Here is a 27,404-nt window from a genome sequence, read left to right on the forward strand (position 1 = left end):
TATACAGATATGCTAATTGGGTGCAGAAAAAGCATTTGACAAAATATCCAACTGTGATTTAAAAAGGAGGAGGAGGAAGAGGGGAAGAGGACAGAGAGGAAGAGGTAGAGGAGGAGGGAAAGAAATGAAGGCAGAAGGCAGGAAAGAAGGAAAAATAAAAGGTCATAAAAATTGAAAGGGAAGAAATAAAACTTCCTATAGTAGGTGAAATGACTATTTCCCTCTAGAAAATGCAAAGGAATCAAATTTTTTTTTTTTTTTTTTGCTTTTTAAGGGCCGCACCTGAAGCATATGGAGGTTCCCAGACTAGGGGTCGAATGGGAGTTACAGATGCTGGCCTACACCACAGCCACAGAAACACGGGGTCCGAGCTGCATCTGCGACCTACACCACAGCTCATGGCAATGCTGGATCCCCAACCCACTGAGTGAGGCCAGGGATCGAATTCACACCCTCGTGGATACTAGTCAGATTAGCTTCCACTGCAACACGAAGGGAACTCCCAATAAAAGCTCTTAAAACTAGTAAGTTAGCTTAGCATGACTATAGGATACAGGGTCAATACATAAATATATAAAAATCAATTATATTTCTACATATGTAATAGCAACAAACAAGAATGAAACTATAAAAATCCCACTTAGGAGAGCATTGAAAAATATAAAATACTCAGAATACACTTAACTGAAAATGGAAAAGCTCTACACTGAAACTTATGAAACATTGCAGATAAATAAATAAATGGAGAGCTATTCACATTCGTAATTTGGAAACTCAGAATTGCTAAGATGTCCAGCCCTCTTAACTTAAACTATGGATTTAATACATTCTCAATGGAAATCCCAGGAGGCTTTTTTTTCTTAATAGAAATTTGCAAGTTGGTTCTAAGATGCATATGGAAATTCAAAGGACAGAATAGCCAAAATCAATTTTGATAAATAAGAACAAAGTCATATGTGAAATCTAAAAAAACACAACAAACTAGTGAATATAACAAAAAAGAAGCAGACTTACAGATAGTTAAGAGATTCTAGTGGGAAAGGACATAAGAGTTTCTCGGGAGATGGAGAGGATAGGTTTTTAGATCACACAGGTGTACACAGTTGTTGAAAGCATACACAGATTTGAGCATTTTAATGCAAATTTTAACATACCCACATATACACAACTATAAAAATAATAATTGTTTAGAGCAGAGGTGGGTGTATGGAGATACAGATGATACATGAGTGGCATAGCATTGAACTATGTGACAACTATACAAAAGAATTATGTTATTCTTTTTACTTTGTAGATGTTAAAAAATCTCTATAATAAATATTTTTAAAAGACGAAAGACACATATGGATATGCCTCCCTGGTTAACATTTTCCTGATAGAATACCTTTTGATTTTCCATACTCAAACTTCATAGAACTACATCTCTCTCAATATAATATTTTCCAAATGTTTATAAAGAAAAAATTTGTATCTACATCACCCCATATAAAGTAAAAGACTTTATTTATTTATTATTTTTTTGGGGGGGGAGGGCATGCCTGTGGTAATGCAGAGGTTCCTGGGCCCAGGATTAAACCTGTGATACAGCACTGACCTGAGCCACAGGTGACACCACCAGATCCTTAATCCACTGAGCCACCAGGGAACTCCCAAAGCAAAAGATTTTAAACAGACACTTGTGAGAGAAAAGGCTGGAGCTATATTTCAAATATAGAATCACAGGGAGACATTCAGAATCACAAATTCAGTATCAACAAAGAGAGTGGACAGCTTAGATGCTAGCAGAGTTAACAGAAGCCATGTTATTGCGTACACAGCAGTTATGTTAGCCATCACAGTACCTGGTGATTCAGAAGTAGTATCAGCTACTTTACATCCTAACATGATTATATGTTACCTCTATACAATATTGTTACCATATTTTAGTTATTTTTTAGAAAACTGAATGGGAGGTTTGGAGTTGACATGTTGTGCTTCGATTTTCCTGACCTAATGTGAAATTGGGACATGCTTATTACCATGTGGGGTGGAATATCTGATTTTTCAGGTTGGATTACTGATGTTAGGCCTACATCTTAAAAACTATAATTAAAACACACATACATGAGCCATGATTGTGATGAGCTCAAGCAGGTGTTTGCTATTGTTAGTAAGGCAAATTTGGAGTAAGAATTTCATGGGAGTTCCCATCGTGGCGCACGGGGAAACAAATCTGACAAGTATCCATGAGGATGCTGGTTCGATCCCTGGCCTCACTCCCTGGGTCGGGATCCAGTGTGGCCGTGAGCTGTGGTGTACATTGCAGACATGGCTCGGATCTGGTGTTGCTGTGGCTGTGATGTAGGCCAGCAGCTGTAGCTCCTATTCAACCCCTACTAGCCTGGGAACTTTCATATGCTGCAGGCGCAGCCCTTAAAAAAAAAAAAAATCATCAACACTTCTCTTTCAGGTTTTGTATCTGAAAATTGCATGGAGTCTGTAAGAAATTTCTATTGTGCAACTAAAGCAAAATACAGAAATAAATTATATAATGGGGCTGATATAAGGAAACACTTCTCCATAGCCTAAGAACCTATCTTTCCAGACTGCACTGCAATGTGACAATGAGTAGGGCTGGAAGGGAGTGGGGAAGAAATTGGACAAAGGAGGGAACAGAGGCATGGACACTTATCCCAGTATGTCATGTAATGGTCTGAGAGTCTCAAGAGGCACAGCTGAAATCCAGTTACTCCTTCCAAACGGCACTTTCTTCCCCTGCATACATTCTTATGCCTTTTGTTTATATTCTTCTACAATAATTAACTTCCTTTGAATACCCTCATTTTTACCTTCTCTTGCAGGGCACTTTGTCTCCATGCTTTTAAGACAACATAGTTAATGGTAGAGAGCCCAAAAAAAGCTTTTGTGCAGCAATAATGAAGACTGCAATAATAAAAATGAAATGATTGTCATTCCTCCAAAAGATTAGTAAGAATATAGATCTTTAGCCAAACTATTTCAGCAGCATAGATAATGATGTGTGACCAAAAAATTCAAAACACTTCCCCCGAGAAGCCAGAGCCAAAAACAAAAATGGCAGCAGAGCTCAAAGACTTCACTCCAGGAAACACAGAAAAGAATGAGGCCACCCAATATGAGCAAGGTTTTTTACATAATATTTCCTGCAGCCTGAAAATAAAACCTTAACTCTATAGTGGCTCTGAGAGGAAAAGGTGTTAAATTATGAAACTCAGAGAAGCTCTCAAACTGGCCAAGAACAACATTTCAAAAAAAAAAAAAAGATTATTTTTCTTCTTTGGTTCTTGAGAGATGGGTATAATTTCGCTGACTGCATTCCTCTTTTAATGAATTCCAAGTGGCATTGAATTTTAAGAAGATAAAAAGAGGAACAGGGTATTGTGAGACACTATATCAGATAGTTTAAACTAGGACTGGATTAAGTTCATTAAATTAGACCTATCAAAACTAGAAAATGATGAGAAATTCACTTATTACCTTCTACGATCACCAATCCGGAACTAAATAACTTACGAACACACAATCTTTAGAGTCTAAAAAGTCAGTGTTGATTCTGCCCCTCATGTTTCAGTGTCCTTATCTGTAAAGTAGGGATTAAAACAACACTTACTTTTGCTAAAAAGAGAATGCACGTAAAGGATTTAACATTGGCTAGCAAATAGTAAGTGTTCGAGCTTAATTCCCAATACAGCTCCTCTACTCCCATTTCTTTTTTTTCTTCCTTTTTTTTTTTTTTTTTGGTATTATTCTGTTTGTTTTTTTTTTTCCCCCAGTTTTACTGCGATGTTATTGACATATAAGATTGTGTAATAAGGTGTCCAATTTGAAGATTTGATACTGCAATGGTTACCAAAATAATGTTCGTTTACCAACATATTCATCAACTCACATAGTTACCTTCTTTGTTGTTTTAATGGTGAGAAATTTTAAGATCTACTCTTAGCAATTTCAAGTATACAATGCTGTGTTGCAACTATGGTTACTGTGTTGTATGTTACATTCCCAGAACTTACTCATCTTATAACTGAAATTTGTACCCACTGACCTCATTGACTTATTCCCCACCCCTGCCAACCAGTGATCTACTGTTTCTATGAATTTATTTGTTTGTTTGTTTAAGGGTTTCGATTACACATATAAGTGGGATTATAGAGAGTCAGTCTTTCTCTGACTTATTTCACTTAGGATAATGTCCTCAAGATCCACCTCGGTTGTTGCAAATAGTAGAATTTCCTTCTTTTTATTTTTTATTTATCTGTCTCTTATCTTTCTAGGGCCGCACTTGAGGCACACGAGGTTCCCAGGCAAGGGCTCCAGTCAGAGCTGTAGCTGCTGGCCTTTGCCACAGCCACGCCAACCCGAGCCACCTCTGCAATCTACCCCACAGCTCATGGCAACACCAGATCCTTGGCCCACTGAGCCATGACAGGAACTCCAGAATTTCCTTCTTTAATAATACCCCTCAGTGTGTGTGTGTGCACGCGCGCGCACACGCACACATGTTGAGGGCGAGATATCCCAGATTTCTTTTAATAAGCACATCTTTTTGTAACCCAGATTGAATGTAATACAATGGATTACTTAGGGATGATTATTCAGCAAAAAACAGATACTACTGGTTACAATGCTGTAATGACCAAGGAGGCTGAACACCAAAGAAGGAAAAAACGTACACACATCAGAGGTCTCAGGACACACTTGTGTGTGAAGCCAACCATTCAGCCAGCACCACATTCTTCTGTTGACTTTGAGAGTTGTGAATTAGGCTGCAGACTATTTTAAGAGTCCAAAAATGGAGTGACTCTAGCTTTGCATAATGGAAGGTCATATTCAGGCCCTGCTAAGAATATCTATTTTTGTTAGGTTTGATCAACCCTTTTTTAAAAACAGGTTTATGGAGATACAGTAGACATACAGTAAATCACATTTTTTTTTCTTTTGTCTTTTTTAAGGCCGCACCCATGGCATATGGAGGTTCCCAAGATAGGGGCTGAATCAGGGCTGTAGCTGCTGGCCTACACCAGAGCCACAGCAACACTGGATCCAAGCCGCATCTGCGACCTACACCACAGCTCACGGCCAGGCCGGATCCTTAACCCACTGAGCGAGTCCAGGGATTGAACCTGCAACCTCCTGGTTCCTAGTCAGATTTGTTAACCACTGAGCCGCAACAGGCACTCTTAAGTCACGTATTTGAAATGTAAAATAAGGAGTTCCCGTCGTGGCTCAGTGGTTAAGGAATGCGACTAAGAACCATGAGGGTTGCGGGTTCGATCCCTGACCTTGATCAGTGTGTTAAGGATCCAGCGTTGCCGTGAGCTGTGGTGTAGGTCACAGACGCGGCTCTGATCTCGTGTTGCTGTTACTCTGGTGTAGGCTGGTGGCTACAGCTCCGATTAGACTCCTAGCCTGGGCACCTCCATATGCTGTGGGAGCAGCCCGAGAAACGGCAAAAAAGACCAAAAAAATAAAATAAAATGTAAAATAAATAAAATGTTAAAATGTGATATACGTTGTCACTCTTGACACCCTAAAAAAAAAAAAAAAAGATTTAATCAATTTATTCTTGTGCTTTTAGCTACTGTAAATCTATCTCGGTTAATAACACTGTAGGAAAATAATTTTCTTCCAATTTTGAAATCCTTTACTCTTCTTTCTCTGCTCCTCAAACTAGTGTTTTTACCACTAGGGATATTTACTCCATGAGGTCCCTTAGGGCATAATTATTGCACGTAAGAAGTATACTTTATAAAATCATATCTATCTATGGTAATAATGGTAATAATCTAAAAGAGCCAATCTAAGAAGATAGAGGCTTTTGACCGTAAATTAGAAAGAACTTATCTGTGGATGCCCAAAAGCTAGTGATTTACTAACATAATGTGCTTCTAAATCATATCTAAGTCTTCCAAGATATTATTTATCTATTTATTTATTGGTCTTTTTAGGGCTATACCCGCGTCATATGGAAGTTCCCAGGCTAGGGGTCAAATCAGAGCTCTAGCTGCTGGCCTACACCACAGCCACAGCAACACCAGATCCGAGCTGCATCTGCAACCTACACCACTGCTTGCAGCAATGCCGGATCCTCGACCCACTGAGCAAGGCCAAGGATCAAACCTGCGTCCTCATGGATACTAGTCAGAGTCATTTCTGGTGAGCTATGATGGGAACTCCAGTCTTCCAAGAAATTAAAAAAAAAAAAATTTCACTCATAACAAGCAGAGAGCAAAGGATCAGACTTTGCTAAGGACCATCAGACAGGAGTTCTGTCATAAATCAGCTGCACATACCCGGATTAGTCATTTAACTTTTTTCTCCCCAGTTTTTTCCTCTTATAAATACTACTAGACAAAAAGATCTGAGTTTACCTGTAGTTCTATACCTTTACCCCTGGCAAATATGGAAATTATTCATACTTTTATAATTATTTATTTATTTATTTATTTTTGGCAGCAGGCGGAAGTTCCCAGGCCAGGGATTGAACCCATGCCACAGCTGTGCCCTGACCCAAAGAAGTGACAACACCAGATCCTTAACACCAGGCCACCAGGAAGCTCCAGATACTTTTACTTTTAATGGTTCTTAAACTTATTATACACATGCAAAATAAGATTTAATTTAGATTATCCTGCAAGTAAATGCTACAAAGGGAATGGACTTCCTCTATCTTGAAGGGTGTGGGAGCCACACAATACACAGGTCTACCTGCTAGTCCCATCCACAGCACTCCTTACACCACCCACACTGTTCCCTCTGGCTGCCTCTGTCACCTGACAAATCACTTCAATTCCCCACACGGCACTCTCAGCTCTCTCCTCCCACCCTTGCACTGTAGGAAAAATTATAAATAAATCCTATATTCACATGACAGCCCATGCCCAGGCCTGTGTATTTTCTGGGACTAATTGCTTAGGGAAAGCCAATACTCTAGAGCAAATCTCATTCCAGTCTACATGGTAATTATATGCTAATGCCTTTTGAAATTAATTCAGAACCCCCACACCAGCACTGCAGTAAAGGAGAAAGACGCTGAGATTTAATCGCATTGTCTTCTGGGGGTTTAATGTAAGATTTCTTTTATACATGAACTGGGCCATCCATCGACAGAACCGACTGCTCTTGCACTGTAACAATGCGGTTCCACAGCCACAAAACTGCTGGAGGTGTTGTGGCAAAAATCAGTCATGGAGAGGGCGCTAGGAGAGATGCAAAATTCCGCACTTCAAAAAAGCCACTGCATATGTTTGACCGTTCTCTCTTCTACTTCCTATAAATTAGCCTCAGCTGAGGGCCTAAAAGAAGTCAGCTCAACTATAAATAAAAGGAAGCTGTGAGCAAAGTAATAATGTAATGACAACAACAAAGCAATTATGAGAATTAATAAGAGGCAATGGTGGAGGTATAAGAATAATCAAGACACAGATAACTTTACCTCAATTGAGGAGAGAAACCACAAAAATGAACGGAGTGTGAATGGATAAGTAAATACACAAGATTTGCCGTAGCCCAGAAATCTAGTAAGTATCATCTAAAAGCCTCCTTTGTGAGGCAGTGTCCTTCTGCAATCGAATATGCTGTTTATCCAAACAACAGCTACTATAACCCTGGCTTCTAGCTTTCCTGGTACTCATAATTAAATCAATGTCTTATTCTCAGTTCAAATGCGCACTGGATTTGATGTTAGTTTACGCTATGTACAAATTCTTCACATATCATAGAGAAATGACTGAAATTTTTCTCAGCTATAAAAAGAAACCAGGAGAATATTTCCCACATGAATATTTTTCCCCTGTCGACTCTGGCTTGTAACTGTGTAAGACTCCAGTATGTGCATTTTTCCACTCTCAGCTTTTTAAGATGCTACATGGAGCTACTGAACAACTGAAGACCGTCTCCCTCTGGGACATATTTTCAGAGACAAATGTATCACTGTAAGTAAGCTAAAAACTGAAATACACAAATCCACATGAAAATATTATAAACATATTAGTTGAAATGTACTGTGGTATTACCATGTGCCAGACAACAGAGAAAAACTTGCTACATATTCTCTCATTAATTCTCATAACAGGAGTTCCCATTTTGGCTCAGTGGTAACGAACCTGACTAGTATCCATAAAGATGTGGGTTCAATCTCCGGCCTCAATCAGCAGATTGAGGATCCAGCATTGCCATGAGCTGTGGTTTAGGTCCCAGATGCGGCTCGGATCCCACATTGCTGTGACTGTGGCGTAACCCAGCATGTACAACACTGATTTGACCCCTAGCCTTGGGAACTTCGATATGCCATGGTTGTGGCCATAAAAAGACACACACACACACAATTCTCATAACACCCTCTGAGGTTGATGCAGTCACTAGGCTGTAAGCTCTCTGAAAACAGGACCACAAATGTCAAAGCAAAATCAGCACCTTGTTCCTAGACTTCCTCCTATATGACAGATGCACAGTCAAGTACTTGCTGAATTAATGAAAACTTTCCACTTGATAGAACAATAAAGATTAATAATTAGCCAAAGATATGTGATGCTAGAATATGTTTTCATTTGTTTGTCTCAATATGTTTTCATTTGTTATTTTTAAAAAATAAGAGACTCTTGGAGAATGGAAGGGGGATTAATTTATTGCAATATCTAATCTTCTTGTTCTTTTCATCTCTAAATGAACATAAGATTGCTAAGCAGTAACAGAAGGACCAAATTCAGAATGTCAAAGGAAGGAATAGGAGGAGTCTGAAATGGCAAGATGATAATAACATTCTTTTTCATTCAGGAGGGCCTCTAGCCTAGAAAACAGTTACCTGAAGTTTCTGTCTTTAAGGGAAGAATCGTGTTCTAATTAACAACCATGTGCCATGCACTATGTTAAGTCCCTTATGAAATGCAACTAATAACTGAAAGAATTAGGATAAGTTAACATAGGTCTTCCAAGTCCAGTGTTCATGGCCCTGCACAGTGTTGACTATTCTGTAGGACCCGTAAAACACTCTCATTTCTCTGTAGCCACAGCTCATCTGCTACCTCTATCTAATAAAATGTCAGACAGAGAAATAAAATACCAGTTCCCCAGATGGCCATGATCCCATAGGCTATTCCATCTTGGGTATTACTAAGGTAGAGGGAATAGAATAAGAATCTTCATGTTCCGAATTATAGCTTTTGGAACATTTCCACGTACCACGCAAGACAGGAAATCTCTGTCTAGGTTCGTATAATACAACAGAATGATTTAAAATACATGATTCCCTAGAGCCGAGGGCATCATAAATCAGGACTCCCATGGATCTAAACAGATGGGGTTCAGCTGATGTACCATGGGGAACACAGTAGACCTCAGTGGCCAGAGCATGGATATTGGAGCCTGGTATGCCTAGGTTCTTAATAAAACATAGTAACTTGGTTCTATAAGTTATCTATGCACTTTTTAAAATACATAAAGTGGGGATAACAGCAGTTATTACCATATAGGGCTCTTAAGAATACTGAATACAAATGTGGAGCACATAGACACAATGCTAGGAATTACTCAGCAAATTAGTTTTTACTTTCTTTTTTTTTTTTTTTTTTTTTTTTTTTGGCTTTTCTAGGGCTGCACCTACAGCATATGGAAGTTCCCAGGCTAAAGGTCCAATTGGAGCTGTAGCTGCCGGCCTACACCACAGCCACAGCACCTCAGGAATCCAAGCCGCGTCTGCAACCTACACCATAGCCCATGGCAACACCGGATCCCCAACCCACTGAGTGAGGTCAGGGATCGAACCCACAACCTCATGGTTCCTAGTCGGATTTGTTAACCACTGAGCCACGACGGGAACTCCAGTTTTTACTTTCATCATTATTACTCCCACTACAACTTTGGTTTCATTTCTCAAGAAATCTCAAAACTTAAGCCAAAGGTGGTTTGTTTTTACAGTTGTGTAAATTATTTGTATAATTTGGAGATTAGGCCCTTGTCAGGTGCATTGTTTGCAAAGATTTTCTCCTATTCTGTGGGTTGTCTTTCAGTTTTTTTTGTTTCTTTGTTTATTTTTCTTTTTACGGCCACTGGGCTAGGGGTTGAATTGGAGCTGTAACTAGCTGCCAGACTATGCCACAACCACTGCAGTGACAGATCTGAGCCACATCTGTGACCTACACTGCAGCTTGAAGCAATGCTAGACCCTTAACCTAATGAGCAAGGCCGGGGATTGAACCCGCATCCTCACAGACACTATGTCAGATTCTTAACCTGCTGAGCCACAACAGGAACTCTTTTTTTTTTTTTTTCCCTCCATTTTTTTAAATGGTTTCCTTTGCTGTGTGAAATCTTTTGAGTTTATTTTTGTTTTTATTGTCTTTATTCCAGGAGGTAGATCAAACAAGATCTTGCTGTGATTTATGTCAAAGAGCATTTTGCCTATGTTTTCTTCTAGGAGTATTATAGAATCTGGCCTGACGTTTAGGTGTTTAACCCATTTTGAGATTATTTTTGTGTATGGTGTTAGAGAAAAAAATGAAACAACCCAATTGAAAAATAGGCAGAAGACATAAATAGACATTTCTTCAGAGAAGACATACGGATGGCCAGTAGACACATGAAAAAATGCTCAACGTTGCTAGATATTAGAGAAATGTAAATCAAAACTACGATGAGGCACCACTTCATACTGGTCAGAATGGCCATCAATAACAAGTCTACAGGAGTTCCTGTCATGGCTCAGCGGTTAACAAACCTAACTAGCATCCATGACGATGTGGGTTCAATCCCTGGCCTTGCTCAGTGGGTTAAGGATACAGCGTTGCTGTGAGCTGTGATGTAGGTCACAAACTCAGCTCGGATCCCACGTTGCTGTGGCTCTGGCATAGGCTGGAGGTTATAGCTCCAATTGGACCCCTAGCCTGTGAATTCCATATGACATGGGTGCAGCCCTAAAAAACCAAAAAGACAACTACAACAACAAAAATAACAAGTCTACAAATACATGCTGGAGAGGGTGTGGAGAAACAGGAACTCCTTCACTGTTGGTAGAAATGTAAATTGGTACAACAGCTATAGGAAATCAGCATGGCGGTTCCTTAGAAAACTAAAAATAGAACTATCGTACAGTCCACAGTCCCATTCCTGGGCATATACCTGGACAAAACTATAATTCAAAAAGCTACATGCACCCCTATGTTCATAGCAGCACTATTCACAAATAGCCACAACATGGAAACAATCTAAATGTCCATCAGTAGATGAATGGAATACTACTCAGCCATAAAAAAGCATGAAATGATGCCATTTGAAGCAACATGGTTGGAACTAGAGATTCTCATACTAAGTGAATAAGTCAGAAAGAGGAAGACAAATACATATGATATCACTTATATGTGGAATCTAAAATACAGCACAAATGAACCTATCCATAAAATAGAAACAGACTCACAGACATGGGGAACAGACTTGTGGTTGCCAAGGGGGAGGGAGGAGGAAGAGGGATGAACAGGGAGTTTAGGGTTGGTAGATGCAAACTATTACATTTAGAATGGATAAACAATGAGTTCCTACTCTACAGTATAGTGAACTATGTCCAGTTTCTTGGGATGGAACGTGATGGAAGACAGTATGAGAAAAAGAATGTGTATACACACACACACACACATATGGCTCACTATGCTGTACAGCAGAGATTGACACAACACTGTAAATCAACTATACTTCAATAAAAATACAATAAAACAAAAATATAAGCCAAAGGAAATAAACTTGAAGCAATGAATTATATTGGTTAATACATACTGTCACTTTCGATTTTTATTAAAGATCATGTGAGTTGGTGCTACTATCCAACATGGGTCATTTCATGATGTTATACTACAACATATAAAGAACAAGAAAAGTAATTCCAGTAGTGCCTTCTTCATGGAAACAGGTTTTAGATGGGGAGACAATGCTGGGGCTTAGAAGACAGAGAGTGATGCTAATGGTCTCACAGTGGTATCTGACCAGCTTTGGCTAGAGATATTATTAGGCAAGTCACATTATGGTTGTCTATGAATTCTATTCTGAGTCGGAGTCTGAAAAGGAAATTGTAAAATGAAAAATTAGTAAGGCCTCATTTTAAGTAAGCCGTCTGACACTTAGTGCCTCTGTGATTCAATCCCCCTCAATGTCCAAGAGTTGGAGTATTTTAGGCAAGAGGTCTCACAGCACACTGGGTAACAAAGAGCTAAGAAGTCAAAGCTGCTCAATACTGGACCCCAACACTTCATTTACTTTATGATCTCAGCAGTAAAACAGTATCTGGTACCAGGTACATATTAGCTGTTGCTACTGTTGTTGTTTTGGGGTTTTGGGTTTTTTTTGTTGTTGTTGTTGTTGTTATATAACAAGCTTTTTATGTCTCTTTTCTTCCTTGAGACTGTGAGCTATTTGAATGAAGGGACTGGATGTACTCATCTCTTTTTCTGTGTCCAGTCCTAGGAGATACTCAAAAAAATGTTAGCTGAATGAATGACTGAACAGGCCAATAAATATCAAAATATCAGAGTAGAAACCCTAACTTTAAGTATAGGAAAATAAGAACAACCTTTTCATATTACTGATGAAATCATCTAAAGTATTAGCAGAGGATCAGTCATCTCCTTAGTTTCTCTTATCTCTCCTGTTCCTAAATGAGGAACCCATGTGGGCTTAACCACATCACCAACTTCACAGGTATTAACCAGTCCTTGACAACAAGTTTATAAAGTTTTGTTTGCTATAACACCTTCACCCCAAACTAAACAACAACAGAAACAAATGTTAATACATATGGTAAGTTCGAAAGCTAAAAAGAATTTTGATAAATACTAATAATATTAGATTAATAAACAAATAAGTTTTGAACCTTTGGAATTTATATATAAAAACAAGCCCTGGTGGTCCTGCTGTGGCTCGGTGGGTTAAAAACCTGGCATAGTGTCATGAGGATGCAGGTTAGACCCTTGGCCTCACTCAGTGGGTTAAGGATCTGGCTTTGTTGCAAGCTGCAGTGTAGGTTACAGATGCAGCTCAGATCTGGTATCTCTGTGGCTGTGGCATAGACCTGGGAACTTCCACCCCTAGCCTGGGAACCCCTAGCCTGGGAACTTCCAAATGCCGCAGGTGTGGCACGGGGGCAGGGAAACAAGCCCTATCCTTTTAATATGTTTCCATGAGACTTTACTTAAGGGGCCCCTAAATTATTTTGTGAGATTAGTTTTTTAGTTATGTGGCACACAGCAACTATAAGCAACAACATGACTTTTGTTCTTGCTTAGGAAAATTTTCTATAGATGAAGAAACTGTAATTCATGGCATTCTTCCCCTTCACTTCATTTTTCTGTACACTATGCTCTATATCCCTTCCTCTGGCAGAACAGAAATTAAGAACATATGCCCTCACCTCCAACAGTTCATCTCCGATACGCATTCGCCCGTCCTTGGCAGCAGGTCCTTCCGGGTTAATTCCCACCACGAATATGCTCATGCGTGATCTGTCTTTGTTACCAGCAAGGCTGAGTCCAAGTCCATTTTTATCCTTTTCGAGTTCAATAATATGCAATTCTCCAGGCAGGTCTGCATACCTTTGCCTAATTTTTTCTGTCAAAAAAAATTTAAATAGAGCACTTGAATCTATATTACAAAAGTACTAACATTGCCTCATCCTTACGGATTCCTTTATAATGAACTGTCCCTTCTCAAGAGTGAAGTACTTGAGGTCATTCATAGCTTTACATATAGATTACAGTTAAAAATTATTTGAGATCCTTCTGAGAAGACTAGCTCACCCATAAAACCTCTGATTGTTCAGTTCACACTGCCCTAGAATTTCTATGCAATATTTTTGTACCTAAGAGAGTCCCCACAACATGGTAGAAACCCTGGTCTCCTGACACACCCCCCACCCCAAATAAACGAAAAAGGGAAATAATATATACTGATCACCAGCTATGTTGCAAGCAAGGCATTTGGTCTTGGAAATATCATTTTGAATAAAACATACATGGTTCTATTCTCAAGGACTAGCAGTCCAGGAGGAAAGCAAATCAACAATTCTAAATAATTACATTTACAAATTGTACAAAACAATATCGGGTGTTATGTGAGTACAAACAAGGGGAAATAAGGATGCTGGTTTAGCTTCAGATCTGAATTCAATACACAAATATACCACCTACTCAGTGTCTAATAAATAATACATTATTTCACCTCCAAGGAGTTCCACTTCTTTGTCTTTAAAATGGGCATATTAATACCCACTTCATGGATTAAATAAAATAAACATTAAAGGACTTAATAGCTCATGGTTTATAGGTATTTTACAATTCTTTTTATTTATTTATTTTATATTAATTATTATTTTTTAATAGTAAATCAATGAAACTAGAACACACCCTCACACCATGCACGAAAATAAACTCAAAATGGCTTAAAGACTTAAATATAAGACAAGACACCATCAAACTCCTGAAAGAGAACATAGACAAAACATTCTCTAATATCAGCCTTATGAATATTTTCTTAAGTCAGTCTCCCAAAGCAATGGAAGTAAGAGCAAAAATAAAGCAAGGGACCTAATCAAACTGACAAGCTTTTGCACAGCAAAGGAAACCAAAAAGAAAACAAAAAGACAACTTACAGAATGGGAGAAAATAGTTTCAAATGATGCAACTGACAAGGGCTTTATCTCTAAAATATACAAACAACTTATATAACTCAACAGCAAAAAAGCCAACCACCCAATGGAAAAATGGGCAAAAGACCTGAACAGACATTTCTCCAAAGAAGATACACAGATGGCCAACAAGCACATGAAAAAATGTTCAACATCACTGATTATTAGAGAAATGCAAATCAAAACTACTATGAGGTACCACCTCACACCTGTCAGAATGGCTGTCGTTAATGACTGCACAAATAACAAATGCTGGAGGGGGTGTGGAGAAAAGGGAACCCTCCTGCACTGTTGGTGGGAATGTAAGCTGGTACAGCCACTATGGAGAACAGTTTGGAGATACCGTAGAAATCTATACATAGAACTTCCATATGACCCCGCAATCTCACTCTTGGGCATCTATCCAGACAAAGCTCTACTTAAAAGAGACACATGCACCCGCATGTTCATTGCAGCACTATTCACAATAGCCAGGACATGGAAACAACCCAAATGTCCATCGACAAATGATTGGATTAGGAAGATGTGGTACATATAGACAATGGAATACTACTCAGCCATAAAAAAGAACAAAATAATGCCATTTGCACCAACATGGATGGAACTAGAGACTCTCATACTGAGTGAAGTAAGTCAGAAAGAGAAAGACAAATACCACTGATATCACTTATATCTGGAATCTAATATACGGAACTAATGAAACTTTCCACAGAAAAGAAAATCATGGACTTGCAAAATAGACTTGTGGTTGCCAAGGGGGAAGAGGAGGGAGTGGGGTGGTTGGGGAGCTTGGGGTTAATAGATACAAACTATTGCCTTTGGGATGGATTAGCAATGAGATCCTGCTGTGTAGCCCTGGGAACTATGTCTAGTCATTTATGATGGAGCATGATAATGTTCAAAAATTGAATGTGTACATGTATGTGTAACTGGGTCACTGTACTATACAGTAGGAAAAAATTGCATTGTGGTATTTTTTATAATTCTTTAATTTGATCTTCTGTCTCACCTTCCAACCTCCACTTTATGGTCTAAATTCCGTATTTGAAGATATAGCTGGTTATGCTTCACTTGTGTTGTTTCTGTGCAACAAAACCACATTGGCAGATCACTGTGGAGAATGATACTGCTTTAAAAATGCCTTGTACCCCATGCAGCACCAGTTCAGGCCAGGTGTGCTGCCAAGGCTTGCTGACTACTCCATGGCATGATGCAATCATCTCATCAGCCAAATAACCAAGCGGGAGCTTGTGGCTATCCTGAAACTCTCCACACTCAGTCTAACACTTAAGTTCACTGTCCTCAGAGGGAACCTTGTAACCTGAAAGTTTAACTCAAATAATTGGTGGTAAGGGGGTGGGGAAGGAAAACAGCCTGGTCCACTGCATCACTTTACCAGACTCAACACTGCCTTATAAAAGAACAGACAAATATAAACCCGTAAAAGCTATTTTATGCATAAATTTACCCCGAAAGAATTAATCATAAATGACTGCTTATTTTAGAAAGAGGTTAAATCTGTCTGCTTTGCAAAGATTTTGAAAAGAATCAAAGAACTTTCATTGATAATGCTTATTATAAAGAACACATTTCGCAAAATACACTAAAATAAATTACTTACAACGTAATAAAACTGTCCTTTATATAGAAATAAAATTATTCATATTAACATTGAAGTAGATAAACACAGTATTTTAGTCAACTACCAAGGAAAAGCCACTATGTGGGTATTTTAATTAACAGAGACAATACAAAACACATTACCCTCAAGTTGTTTGCACAATAACATAGGGAAAGCAAAAAAATACAACACATATTAAACAACTACAACTATGAAAATAGCAATTCCAACCACCATAAGTGCTGGTCACTGAATAAATATTAATTTATTAGTGAATTAGGTCAGTGAATAAACACTACATTAACTGTGCTAGCAATAATTACTTTTAGAGTTCTAAGAGTTGACATGACTAAAGAGATTTTGTGGAAGAAGCAGAATTTGAGGAGGGTTTTGCTTTATTTTTTATTTTTTTAAGTGAAGTATAGCTGACATACTGTAGTATAATAGTTTCAGGTGTTTACCAAAGTGATTTAACATTTATACATTACACACTGATCACCATAGTAAGTCTGGTAACCATCTGCCATCATACAAAGTTATCACAATATTACTGACCATATTCCCCATGCTGTACATTATAGCCCATGCCTTTTTTTTTTTTTTTTTTTTGTCTTGCCATTTTCTAGGGCAGCACCGGCGGCATATGGAGGTTCCCAGGCTAGGGGTTCAATCAGAGCTGTAGCCGCAGCCTACGCCAGAGCCACAGCAATGTGGGATCCGAGCCTCGTCTGCAACCTACACCACAGCTCACGGCAACGCCGGATCCTTAACCCACTGGCAAAGGCAGGGATCGAACCCACAACCTCATGGTTCCTAGTCAGATTTGTAAACCACTGCACCATGATGGGAACTCCCATCCCATGTTTTTTATAATCATAAGTTTGTACCTCTTAATCCCCCTCATCTATTTCACCCACCCCCATCCCCTCTGGTGACCACCAGACTGTTCTCTATAACTATGGGTCTGTTTCTGTTCTGTTTAGTTTATTGTTTTGTTTCTTAGATTCCACATTTAAGTGAAATCATATCGTGTTTGTCTTTGACTGCCTCAGTGCAACAGCATCTAGGTCCATCTATTTTGTCACAAACGGCAAGACATTTTTATGGCTGAGTAGTATTCCACTGTGTATTTATACACCATTTTTTCTTCATCCATTCGTCTAAGGATGGACACTTAGGTTACTTGGATATTATAAATAATGTTTCTAATAACACTGAGGTGTGTATATCTTTTCAAAGTAGCTGAGAAATCTGGACAGCTACGTGCAAAATGAAATGAGAACATCCTCTAACACCATACACAAAAATAAACTCATTAAAGACCTAAATGCAAGACAAGATGGTATAACACTCTTAGAGGAAAACTTAGGCCAAACACTCTCTGACATAAACTGCAGCAATACCTTCTCAGATCCACCTCCTAGAGTGATGACAATAAAAACAAAATAAACAAACAGGACCTAATTAAACTTAAAAGTTTAGCACCACAAAGGAAACCATAAACAAAACAAAAAGACAACCCACAGAATGGAAGAAAATGTCTACAAATGAAGCAACTGATAAGGGATTAATCTCTAAAATATATAAACACTTCTGCAACTCAATATTAAAAAAAAACCTCCAATCAAAAAATGGGCAGAAGATCTAAATAGACATGTCTCCACAGAAGACACACTGATGGTCAAAAAACCCATGAAAAGATGCTCAACATCACTAATTATCAGAGAATTGCAAATCAAAACTACTATGAGGTACCACTTTACACCAGCCAGGATGGCCATCATCAAAAAATCTACAAATAATAAATGCTGGAGAGGGTGTAGAGAAAAAGAAACCCCCTTATCTATTGGTAGGAATGTACACTGGTGCAACCACTATGGAAAACAGTATGGAGGTTCAAAATAAAAAAAAACACCTAAAAATAGAACTTCAATGAGATCTAGCAATCTCACACCTGGGCATCTATCCAGAGAAAACCATATTTGAAAAGATACATGTACCCCAGTGTTCATCAGAGCACTATTTAAAACAACTAAGACATGGAAGCAACCTAAATGTCCATCAACTGAGGAGTAGACAACAAAGATGTGGTGCATATATACAATGGAATATTACTCAGACATAAAAAGGAATGAAATAATGCCATTTGGAGCAACATGGATGGACCTAGAAACTATCATACTAAGTGAAATCAGACAATGAAAGACAAACATCATGTAATATCACTTATATGTGGAATCTTAAAAAAAAAGGATACAAAAAATTTATTTGCAGAACAGAAGCAGACTCACAGACTTTGAAAAACTTAAGGTTACCAAAGGGGACAGGTGATGAAGGGGGTGGACTGGTGGTTTGAGATTGGCATATGCACACTGAGGTATATGAAATGATTGGCCAACAGAGACCTGCTGTATAGCACAGAGAACTCTACCCAGTATTCTGTGATAATCTATGTGGGGAAAGAATCAGAGAGAATGCATACGTGTATATGTATCACTTAGTCACTTTGTTGGACAACAGCACTTATCACAATCTTGAAAATTAATTACACTTCAATAAAACTTTTTAAAAAAGAACAAAAGAAGAGTATGAGGTAAAAGGGTTAATTGTTTGATAGCTTGTTTACAGAAATACTATTCCAATTCAGGGATTCTGCCCAGATACCTTGGGCTACACTCTGGGGATGGGGCCTTGTGAAGACACTCAAATTAAGACCTATTCTTCCAGATTAAACCAGAGCAGTTATAATTTCATCTGCTTTGTTTACTGAATTTACACGGTAAAATGCTGAAGAAATGATACCACGGCTAAGAAAACAAATAAAATAAAAATTTAACACATCCTTCTCAGAAAATAATAAAATGGAAAAAGATTTTTAAAAACAGAAACCGAAGACTTAACAACGCAATAAGCTCAAGGTATTAAATGTAAGAGAAAACTGACAGACAGAAAATACATTTTGGGGGAATTATATACAGAACAACTGCAGAAACAGATGGTGTATTAGACCATAAAAGAAACTTCAAAAGTCTCAAAAAATCATTAGTATACATGGGTGTCTCTGGACATAGTACAATAAAAGTTTGAAAACCTGTTAACACCAAAAATAACTTTAAAGCTCTCTTATATTTAGACATAAATTTAGACATAAATTAATAATAAGTTAACGTTAGTATTGACATACCTAAAGAGTTTCAAAACAGTGCTAAATGAAAAGGGGGGAAAGCAGAATAGGCTCAATACAGTTATGCAATACCACTTATGCAAATTAAGATTTCTGCACAAATACTACAGTATATATTTTGGAAGTACATATACAAAAACACGAATATTTAACACATTAGAATGGTTGATTATAGTGGACAGAAAAAGAGAGAATGCAAGGGAGTAAAGAAAACCAAACTGGGACCCCCAGTTGAGCAGTGGTGGTAGCATGCCATGAAGGATTACATTTAATGCAATCTTGTGCCCCTGAGGATGGAAAAAAAGAATGATCCTGAGAAAGGTGTTAGCATTAATATAAAAAGAATTCCAGGTTCAAAATTTGTCTTTCTGCAACTTTCATCAGAGAAAAAAGAATAACCTTTATGGCCATTAAGTATATATTCAACTGTGCAGACATGTAAGTGATTAATGACAAGAGGGACCCTCCTTTGGTAAAACATGGGTCCGTTACAACTGATGAGCAACTCAAACTATGCTACAAATGGTGAAGCCCTATCAACCCGTCCTGTGGCAGAATAGAAAGAGCAAGTGCTAACGGATGAGAATTTGGTTCAAGTCCTAGCTGAGGCACGTGACACCACTGGTTCCTTGGACCATTACTGAACCTCTACGAATGGCAGCTTTCTTATTTGTAAAATAGGACCGTTACCTTAACTAAAAATTCCTGGGACAGAGGGTCCCAATGCTAGAGGGAAAATACAGCCATGACTTCATTTTCATCATTTAGTTATGCTGAGGTGTTAAGTGGATCTTCAGTTGGTGACAAAGCTACTCGTTTCTTCTTTGTCTATCTTGAGGAAAACTGAGACTTGGGAAAGGAAGCAGTGGTTCCCATGATGGCATAAGGGAAGCAGGCACACAGCTCTCCAGTGGGGATCTTTAGAGGAAGGGGCTAGCATCATTCTTCCCAATTTTCCTCGTTGAGTTACTCATATGGAGACGTCCCAAGGAGAACTTCTTGAGGGGCAAAGGAATCACAGCACTGGTTCAAGTGACGGTCCTGTGGCTCACAGGCCACTGAGGGGGCTTTAAACTGTGTGCCAGTCAAGTGTGGAGTTAAAAACCCTTTCTGTAGTTTCAGTTTGGGACGATGAGAAAGTTCTAGAGATAGATGGTGGTCATAATTGCCCAACAATGTGAATGTACTTAATGCCACTGAGTTGTACACTTAAAAGTAGTTAAAATAGTAAACTTATTATGCATATTTTACCACAATTCAAAAAAAAAAAAAAAAGCTATCCATAGGCTTAAAAGACCCTTCGAAAAATTAGTTCCCTTATCAACATTCCACCAAGGGACTAGGTTATAGATTTTATCCTGAACTTTTGAAACAAGCAGTCCTGTTTTTCTAGCTAATGTTTTGTTATGACACTAGTATATTTCCATTTCTTCCATTAACAAATATCGATCGAATTCACATTCTTGTCAGGCCTGTAATGTAAAGGGCACACTATGGAATTTGTTTTCTATCATTGAAGATAAGCAAACATATCATTAATTCTAATTCAGAGAGAAACGATGAGAAAAAAAAAAACCCAGCAGCTGAAGTCACCCATCCATTTCACTTAGTTGTCAGAAAAGCCAATTAATGTCTACAAACAACACTGAGTATTATAGATATTCTAGCCATCTCTCACTCTACACATCAGATGCACTTTCTAATGCATAACGTGCCCTAAATGCGTGTCATTTTAGCTGACATTTCCAATAATCCTGCATTCAGCTTCTTCCAACTTTATTTCTCTAAACACTAGGACATGGATTATTCAGCTTTCCTTGACTTTTTTTTTACTATCCTTTTTTTTTTCTTTCTCTTTTTAATGGGAGAAGGGGGTAAGCTCAACAGAATAAAAATCAGCAAAAAAGTAAACCCAAGAAAAATAAAGAGCTGGGAGTACTTGAATAGTTATAAAGTTTTATTAATAATTTATTGGGGACCTGCTAAATAGCAGAAACTATACTAAAATCATTCAATAAATTTTCTCTCATTCATGCTAAAAACCACCCTATCAGGTAGGAATTATCATATCTGTATTTAAGATGTGGGAAATACGACTTTGATGTTTAATAATTTTCCAAAGGTTACCCAGCTAGAAACTGATATGAGGATGCAAACTGATGTTATCTTTTTTTTTTTTTTTTGGTCTTTTCTAGGGTTGGCATATGGAGGTTCCCAGGCTAGGGGTCTAATCGGAGCTGTAGCTGCCAGCCTATGCCACAGCCACAGCAACATCAGATCCAAGCCAAGTCTGCAACCTACACCACAGCTCATGGCAACACCGGATCCTTAACCCACTGAACAAGGCCAGGGATCGAAGCCGCAACCTCATGGTTCCTAGTCGGATTCGTTAACCACTGAGCCGGGACGGGAACTCCAGACTTTTAAATAAGAAGCAGCTCCCTTAAAGGAACTTAAACAGTGGTTCCTAGGCTTTTTTTTTTTTTCTTTTTTTTTTTTTTTTTTGGTCTCCTTAGATTATTTGCTAAGCTGGCTACCTAAAAATTATCTTTAGAGCCTATAAAGCAGAATCATGGCTGGGCTCCTCCAGCTGAGATCCTAAGTCAGTCTGCGCTAAGTTTACACATGGGGTACAGTTTTCTTTGTAAAAAGGTCCTTAGATGATTCTTGTGGTCAGCTATGTCTGTAAATAACACACTAATCTCTCGGGCAACGCAAAAATTTTTTCTACGGCAGCAACGACAGTCAACCATAAATTTCATACTTATCAAAGTTAAGGCAGACTTTAAATAGTCCCTTCACAAGACTAGTCTAATATGGAGATTGTCTCTGACTTCATAATTACACCTTAGAGTTAAATAAGACATTTGGCTTGACTATACAATAGACTACTCTGAAATCTCAATCTTTCTCCCTCTATCTCCCACTGGCCCAGACTGCCTCTCTCCTCCAGTCTCAAGAAGATTCCTGTAACTTCCATTACCAGTTGCTTCTACTCCGTAGGTATAACAAAAGACGAACTAGAATTTCAAAAGAATAGATGGAAAACAAAGTTGGGGGAGCGGGGGAAGCAGACCAGAATTTTTATCTTTGAAAAATCAAGACACAAGTGAGTTTGTTAACTCAGAATCTAAGAAAGAAATCATAGCTGAGGTCTCCCTGTGTGGCTGAGTCAGCAAGTCAGTACAAACTGTTCTATAGCATCAAACATGTGGCCCCACCACAGGGGAAGCTCACACTACCTGGTATTTGGTCTAAGGGCTGCAGGGAGTCATTTCCATGGCAACCAGTGGGTGAGGAAAAGGATAAGTAAAAAGAGAATGGTTTTCTTATAACTTATTCATTTCCATTTCATTACAAATCATTGAAGAGGTGGGTAAAGACTATGATTTTATCTGAAGCCAATGAGGTTCTCGTCTAAAATTAAGAAAAAAGAAAATCCAAGAACTCATACTTTGTTTCCTATAAACATGCATACACACACATACACATAAACATATAAGTACCAGCTTTTAGCAACATATCCATTACTAGTATTTCCTAGAAATATCTGTAATAAACAGCCAATCTTAATACTGATTTTCACTGACTTTCACAGTATGTTAGTCAAGTGGCAGTAGTTCCTACCCCACATAACCTGGATGCCTTCCATTTCTAAACCCAAATCAGAGATTAGGAGGCACCAGGCTTCTTTTGACACCATGCTTTATTTGAGTACCCCCTGAACAGACATCAGACTAGAATAACTAGAGAGAGAGAACAGACTTTTGACTCAGCTGAAGAGTCACACTTGTTTTAAACATGGATTTTCTAACCCCATAACAATGCTATCTGAAAAGGAATCTCAGGTTGCTCATAATTCTTTATCAAAGAATCAGCTCCTTTTCCTTGTCCATGAAAGCCAGTAAGATTTCTCTAGTGTATTCTCAGGGTGTTTTCCTATAATCATGGGATATTAGATGTTGCTAAGTAACAAAGCCTTTCTCCCAAGAAGGAAACAATTCAAGTCACTGCCCAGTATCTTAATAGAAGATGTTCAACACACCGGAATAATGACCCAGTACAATTTCAGAAGCACTTAGTTATCTGATCTGTTTCCAAACAGTAAAAAATAACTTAATACAGAGAAAATATTTAAATACATTTCTTATACATTAAATACATCTCCACTTATAAATAATCAGATGCTTCTCTTGAAGCATCCTTCTTAATTTTCTTAACCAGTAACCAACTTTTAATTCTCTGCTGGTACATGCAGATTTAAGAAGTAAAAAACATATTTTTCAAAACTCGTAATCAATCAGAAGAAACAGCATGTGAACTGAGGTAGCAAGAAGAAACTCTCAAGTGAAATTTCAGACCAAATAAAGAAACTAATGAAAACATGTCAGTGGAAAGAAACCGTATTTGACAGGACACTTCCCTCTGAAATATAGTAGATTGAGAGCTGGAATAAAAACATTATATACAGAATTTGGAAGAAAAACAGAAGTCATTTCCTTCCTTTCATTCACAAAAATTCAATCCATATTAAATATACAGATGGAAAAGGAAAGCAACCATAATTTTAAATTAACATAATTCACGCTGTCAATTAGAACAAGAATCATTACAATTAATTCCTTAAGAGACCATTATGTTAAAAAAACAAACTAAAGTTTTGCCATTAAAAGAAACAAAATTCAAATGAATCACTATGCAATAAGCAGATTTTAAACACAAGGCAAAAAATTAAAAATAAAACTACCATATGATCTAGCACTCCCATCTCTGGGTATTTACCCAGAAGGATTTAAACTAGAGTCTTGAAGAGGTATTTGTATACCTGTGTTCATAGCGGCATGACTCACAATAGTTTTCTACCACAATCAAAAAAAATTTTTTAAATAGTTTTTTTTTTTGAAAATTTAACCCCTGAAAATGTATTCAAGGTTATGTTGTGATCAAGATCTGCATTTGCCAAAACAACATCTAAGAGTTAGGAAGGAGACCACATACATATTTTGTAGGAAAGCCACTTTTGAAAGGAAGCATGTACTCCACACATCTGAGGAAGCCAACAAAAAGTTCAAAAAACAAAAAACCCGGTAGCTAAGATGATTATAAAAAAAACACAGAAAAGATACTAGAGAGTGTCAAAACAAACTGCTGACACTCAGCATTCAGCTCCTTCCCACAGAGGAACTGATAACTGGTTTCCTCTATGGTGTGTTTTTGCACCATATAATACTTTACCCCTTGGGCTTTAATATCTTTTTGGCTCTTTTTCAGGCAGACAATATAGTCATATGAAAAAGGAATTGTTTCAGGCATTGTAGCCAGTCTGTTCTCATGTGTGTCTTGTCTTTAGATTGATTCCACTCCAAAAGCAGCGGACAGTCAGAACGAGGACAGGAGCTTGCACATCAGCGAACAACTGCTTTCTCTCAAGATAAAAGAAAAAGTAAATGAGAGGGGGTGGAACTGCAAGAAAGAAGCAAGCAAAAGAGAAAGGCAAAAGTCATGGCAGAGGAAGAAAGCAAGCAAGGAAACATGTGCTGAAGACCAAGCTAAAATCCCTTAAGAGCAATTCTGAACCCAAATTTATAACAGCAGCAAATGCTGCCTTTGAGAAACAGGTACCCTTAAATAAATGATCTCATTTAATACTTTGTCCTTTCTAGAAATAAGAAACACTGCAACTGGGAGAGATTAACTGAACTTCCCAAGAACATTAGCTACAAAGGGCAGAGTTGATATTTTAATATATGTCACTCTCTTTTATAAATTATAAACCACACATACTTTTTAAAAGGTAACATGAAACTGTATTTAGTACTCTCTTTTTCTAATGTGTAATCAAACTGATCCTATAAAGAGCAGGTATTGAATGCTTGTTAAAATGTCCTTCCTTGAGGAGTTCCGCCGTGGTAGAAGAATCCAACTAGGAACCATGAGGTTGCGGGTTTGATTCCTGGCCTTGCTCAGTGGGTTAACGATCTGGCTTTGTCGGGAGCTGTGGTGTGAGTCTCAGATGAAGCTCGGATCCCGAGTTGCTGTGGCTCTGGGGTAGGCCGGTGACTACAGCTCCAATTAGACCCCTAGCCTGGGATCCTCCATATGTCATGGGATCGGCTCAAGAAAAGGATAAAAAGACCAAAAAAAAAAAAAAAAAAAAAAAAACTTTCCTTGAATAGAAAGTTCAATTCTTGAGAGATAATATAAGGTATAATTAGCAAAACAAAAAAATATCAAAAAAAAATCAAAAGTTTAGAAAAAACTTTAATAAAAGATTTGAAGAATAAAAGGAGTTCTTAATCTAGTATAACCAAATAAAAACAAAATGATCCCTTTATTTTATTATTATTTGCTTTTTTTAGGGCCACACCCACAGCATATGCAGGTTCCCAGGCTAGGGGTCAGATTGGAGCTACAGCTTCCAGCCTACACCACAGCCACAGCAACACTGGATCCAAGCCGAATCTGCAATCTACACCACAGCTCACGGCAACACCAGATACTTAAGCCACTGAGCGAGGCCAGGGATTACACCCGCAACCTCAGGGTTCCTAGTTTCTGCTGTGCCATGACAGGAACTCCAACCCCTTATATTTTAGATAGTCTAAACATGTGAAAGTGCTCAGTAAATACTGCTTAGAAGCTCCATTTCTTCCCATGCTCCCCAGCAGGATGTACCCTGGTCAGGCCTCCTCTGTTTTTCCATGCCTTAGTGACTTTGTACAATGCTCAATGGGCCATTCAATGACTCCTTGATTCTTAGAATGAGAAGTCCTTTTATTATTTCCAAGGTGCTCTCAGCCTTTCTCTATCAAAGTTCTTCCTCCACTGTGAAAATTGAATTCTTTTAGCTTTCTCATAGGATGGGGGCTCTTTAAGAACCAGACCTGTGTGTGACTTTTTGTAGCCCCAACACCTATCATGGAATCTGGCACATAGTAAGCACTCAGTTAAATGATTAATACTTTGATTTGCAGTCTCAAAGAATTTAAAGATAAGAGTCTATATTTCTTTCAGGTTTGCCTTTCCTGGCAATTTACTTTTGCTTCAATCTTCATCCCTAAGAGATAACAATTCAAACATAAGGCCAAAAGGGAGTTCCCATTATGGCACAGCAGAAACAAATCGATTAGGGACCATGAGGTTGCGGGTTTGACCCCTGGCCTCACTCAGCGGGTTAAGGATTCGGAGTTGCCGTGAGCTGTGGTGTAGATCACAGACGAGGCTTGGATCCCGCGTTGCTGTGGCTCTGGCGTAGGCCAGCGGCAACAGCTCCAACTAGACCCCTAGCCTGGGAACCTCCATGTGCCGCGGGTGCGGCTCTAAAATTTAAACAAAAGGCAAAACACACACACACAAACCCATAAGGTCAAAAGAGTACCAGCAGGAGAATCCAAGATACTTGGTAAAAGGGCACCCCAAATCCATCTTAAACCCTATGTAACAGCTTCTTGGGTGAACTCCCAAACTCTCCCGGTACAAATCCCTAGTACTCTAACCATCCAAAACAATGTCTCCTTAGTAAACTGGGCAATAAAAACTAGTGACTAAGAATGTGGGCTCTGGTGTCAGAAGATGCATTCAGATGCTGCTTTGGCCACTCACAGCTAGAAAACCTTGGGTTGATTAACCTCCTACGTCTCTCAGTCACCTCGTGCATAAACTGAAGATAATAATGGTAACTACATGTGCGAGTTGTTTGGGGGACTATGCAAGGTAATGCATTTGAAGCACAGCACAACACCTGGCCCTACTTCCCACTCTCACTCCACTTGACCTTGCAGAATCCCAGAGCTCCCCATACAGGCAGTCTCTCCACATGATAATATGGCTACCTTATAGCCCAGACTGGATTTCTCTGTCCCGGGTCAACTTAACTACTTAACTCCCTGGTCCCCAATTCTATCTCATGAGATCAAAGA

At 38.5% G+C, this 27,404-nt stretch overlaps 1 protein-coding gene across 5 annotated transcripts in view; it reads right to left on the bottom strand.

The window, feature by feature from the left end:
- PATJ (PATJ, crumbs cell polarity complex component) overlaps window positions 1–27,404 on the bottom strand; it is a 356,852-nt gene that overhangs the window by 142,879 nt on the left and 186,569 nt on the right. For all 5 annotated transcript variants that reach the window (XM_021096559.1, XM_021096561.1, XM_021096558.1 and 2 more), the window contains one exon: window positions 13,409–13,605. In XM_021096559.1, the coding sequence (XP_020952218.1) occupies window positions 13,409–13,605 (197 nt within the window). The remainder of the gene's footprint in view (window positions 1–13,408; window positions 13,606–27,404) is intronic.

This window comes from Sus scrofa, chromosome 6 (genome assembly GCF_000003025.6).
Source record: "Sus scrofa isolate TJ Tabasco breed Duroc chromosome 6, Sscrofa11.1, whole genome shotgun sequence".
Lineage (NCBI taxonomy): Eukaryota > Metazoa > Chordata > Mammalia > Artiodactyla > Suidae > Sus > Sus scrofa.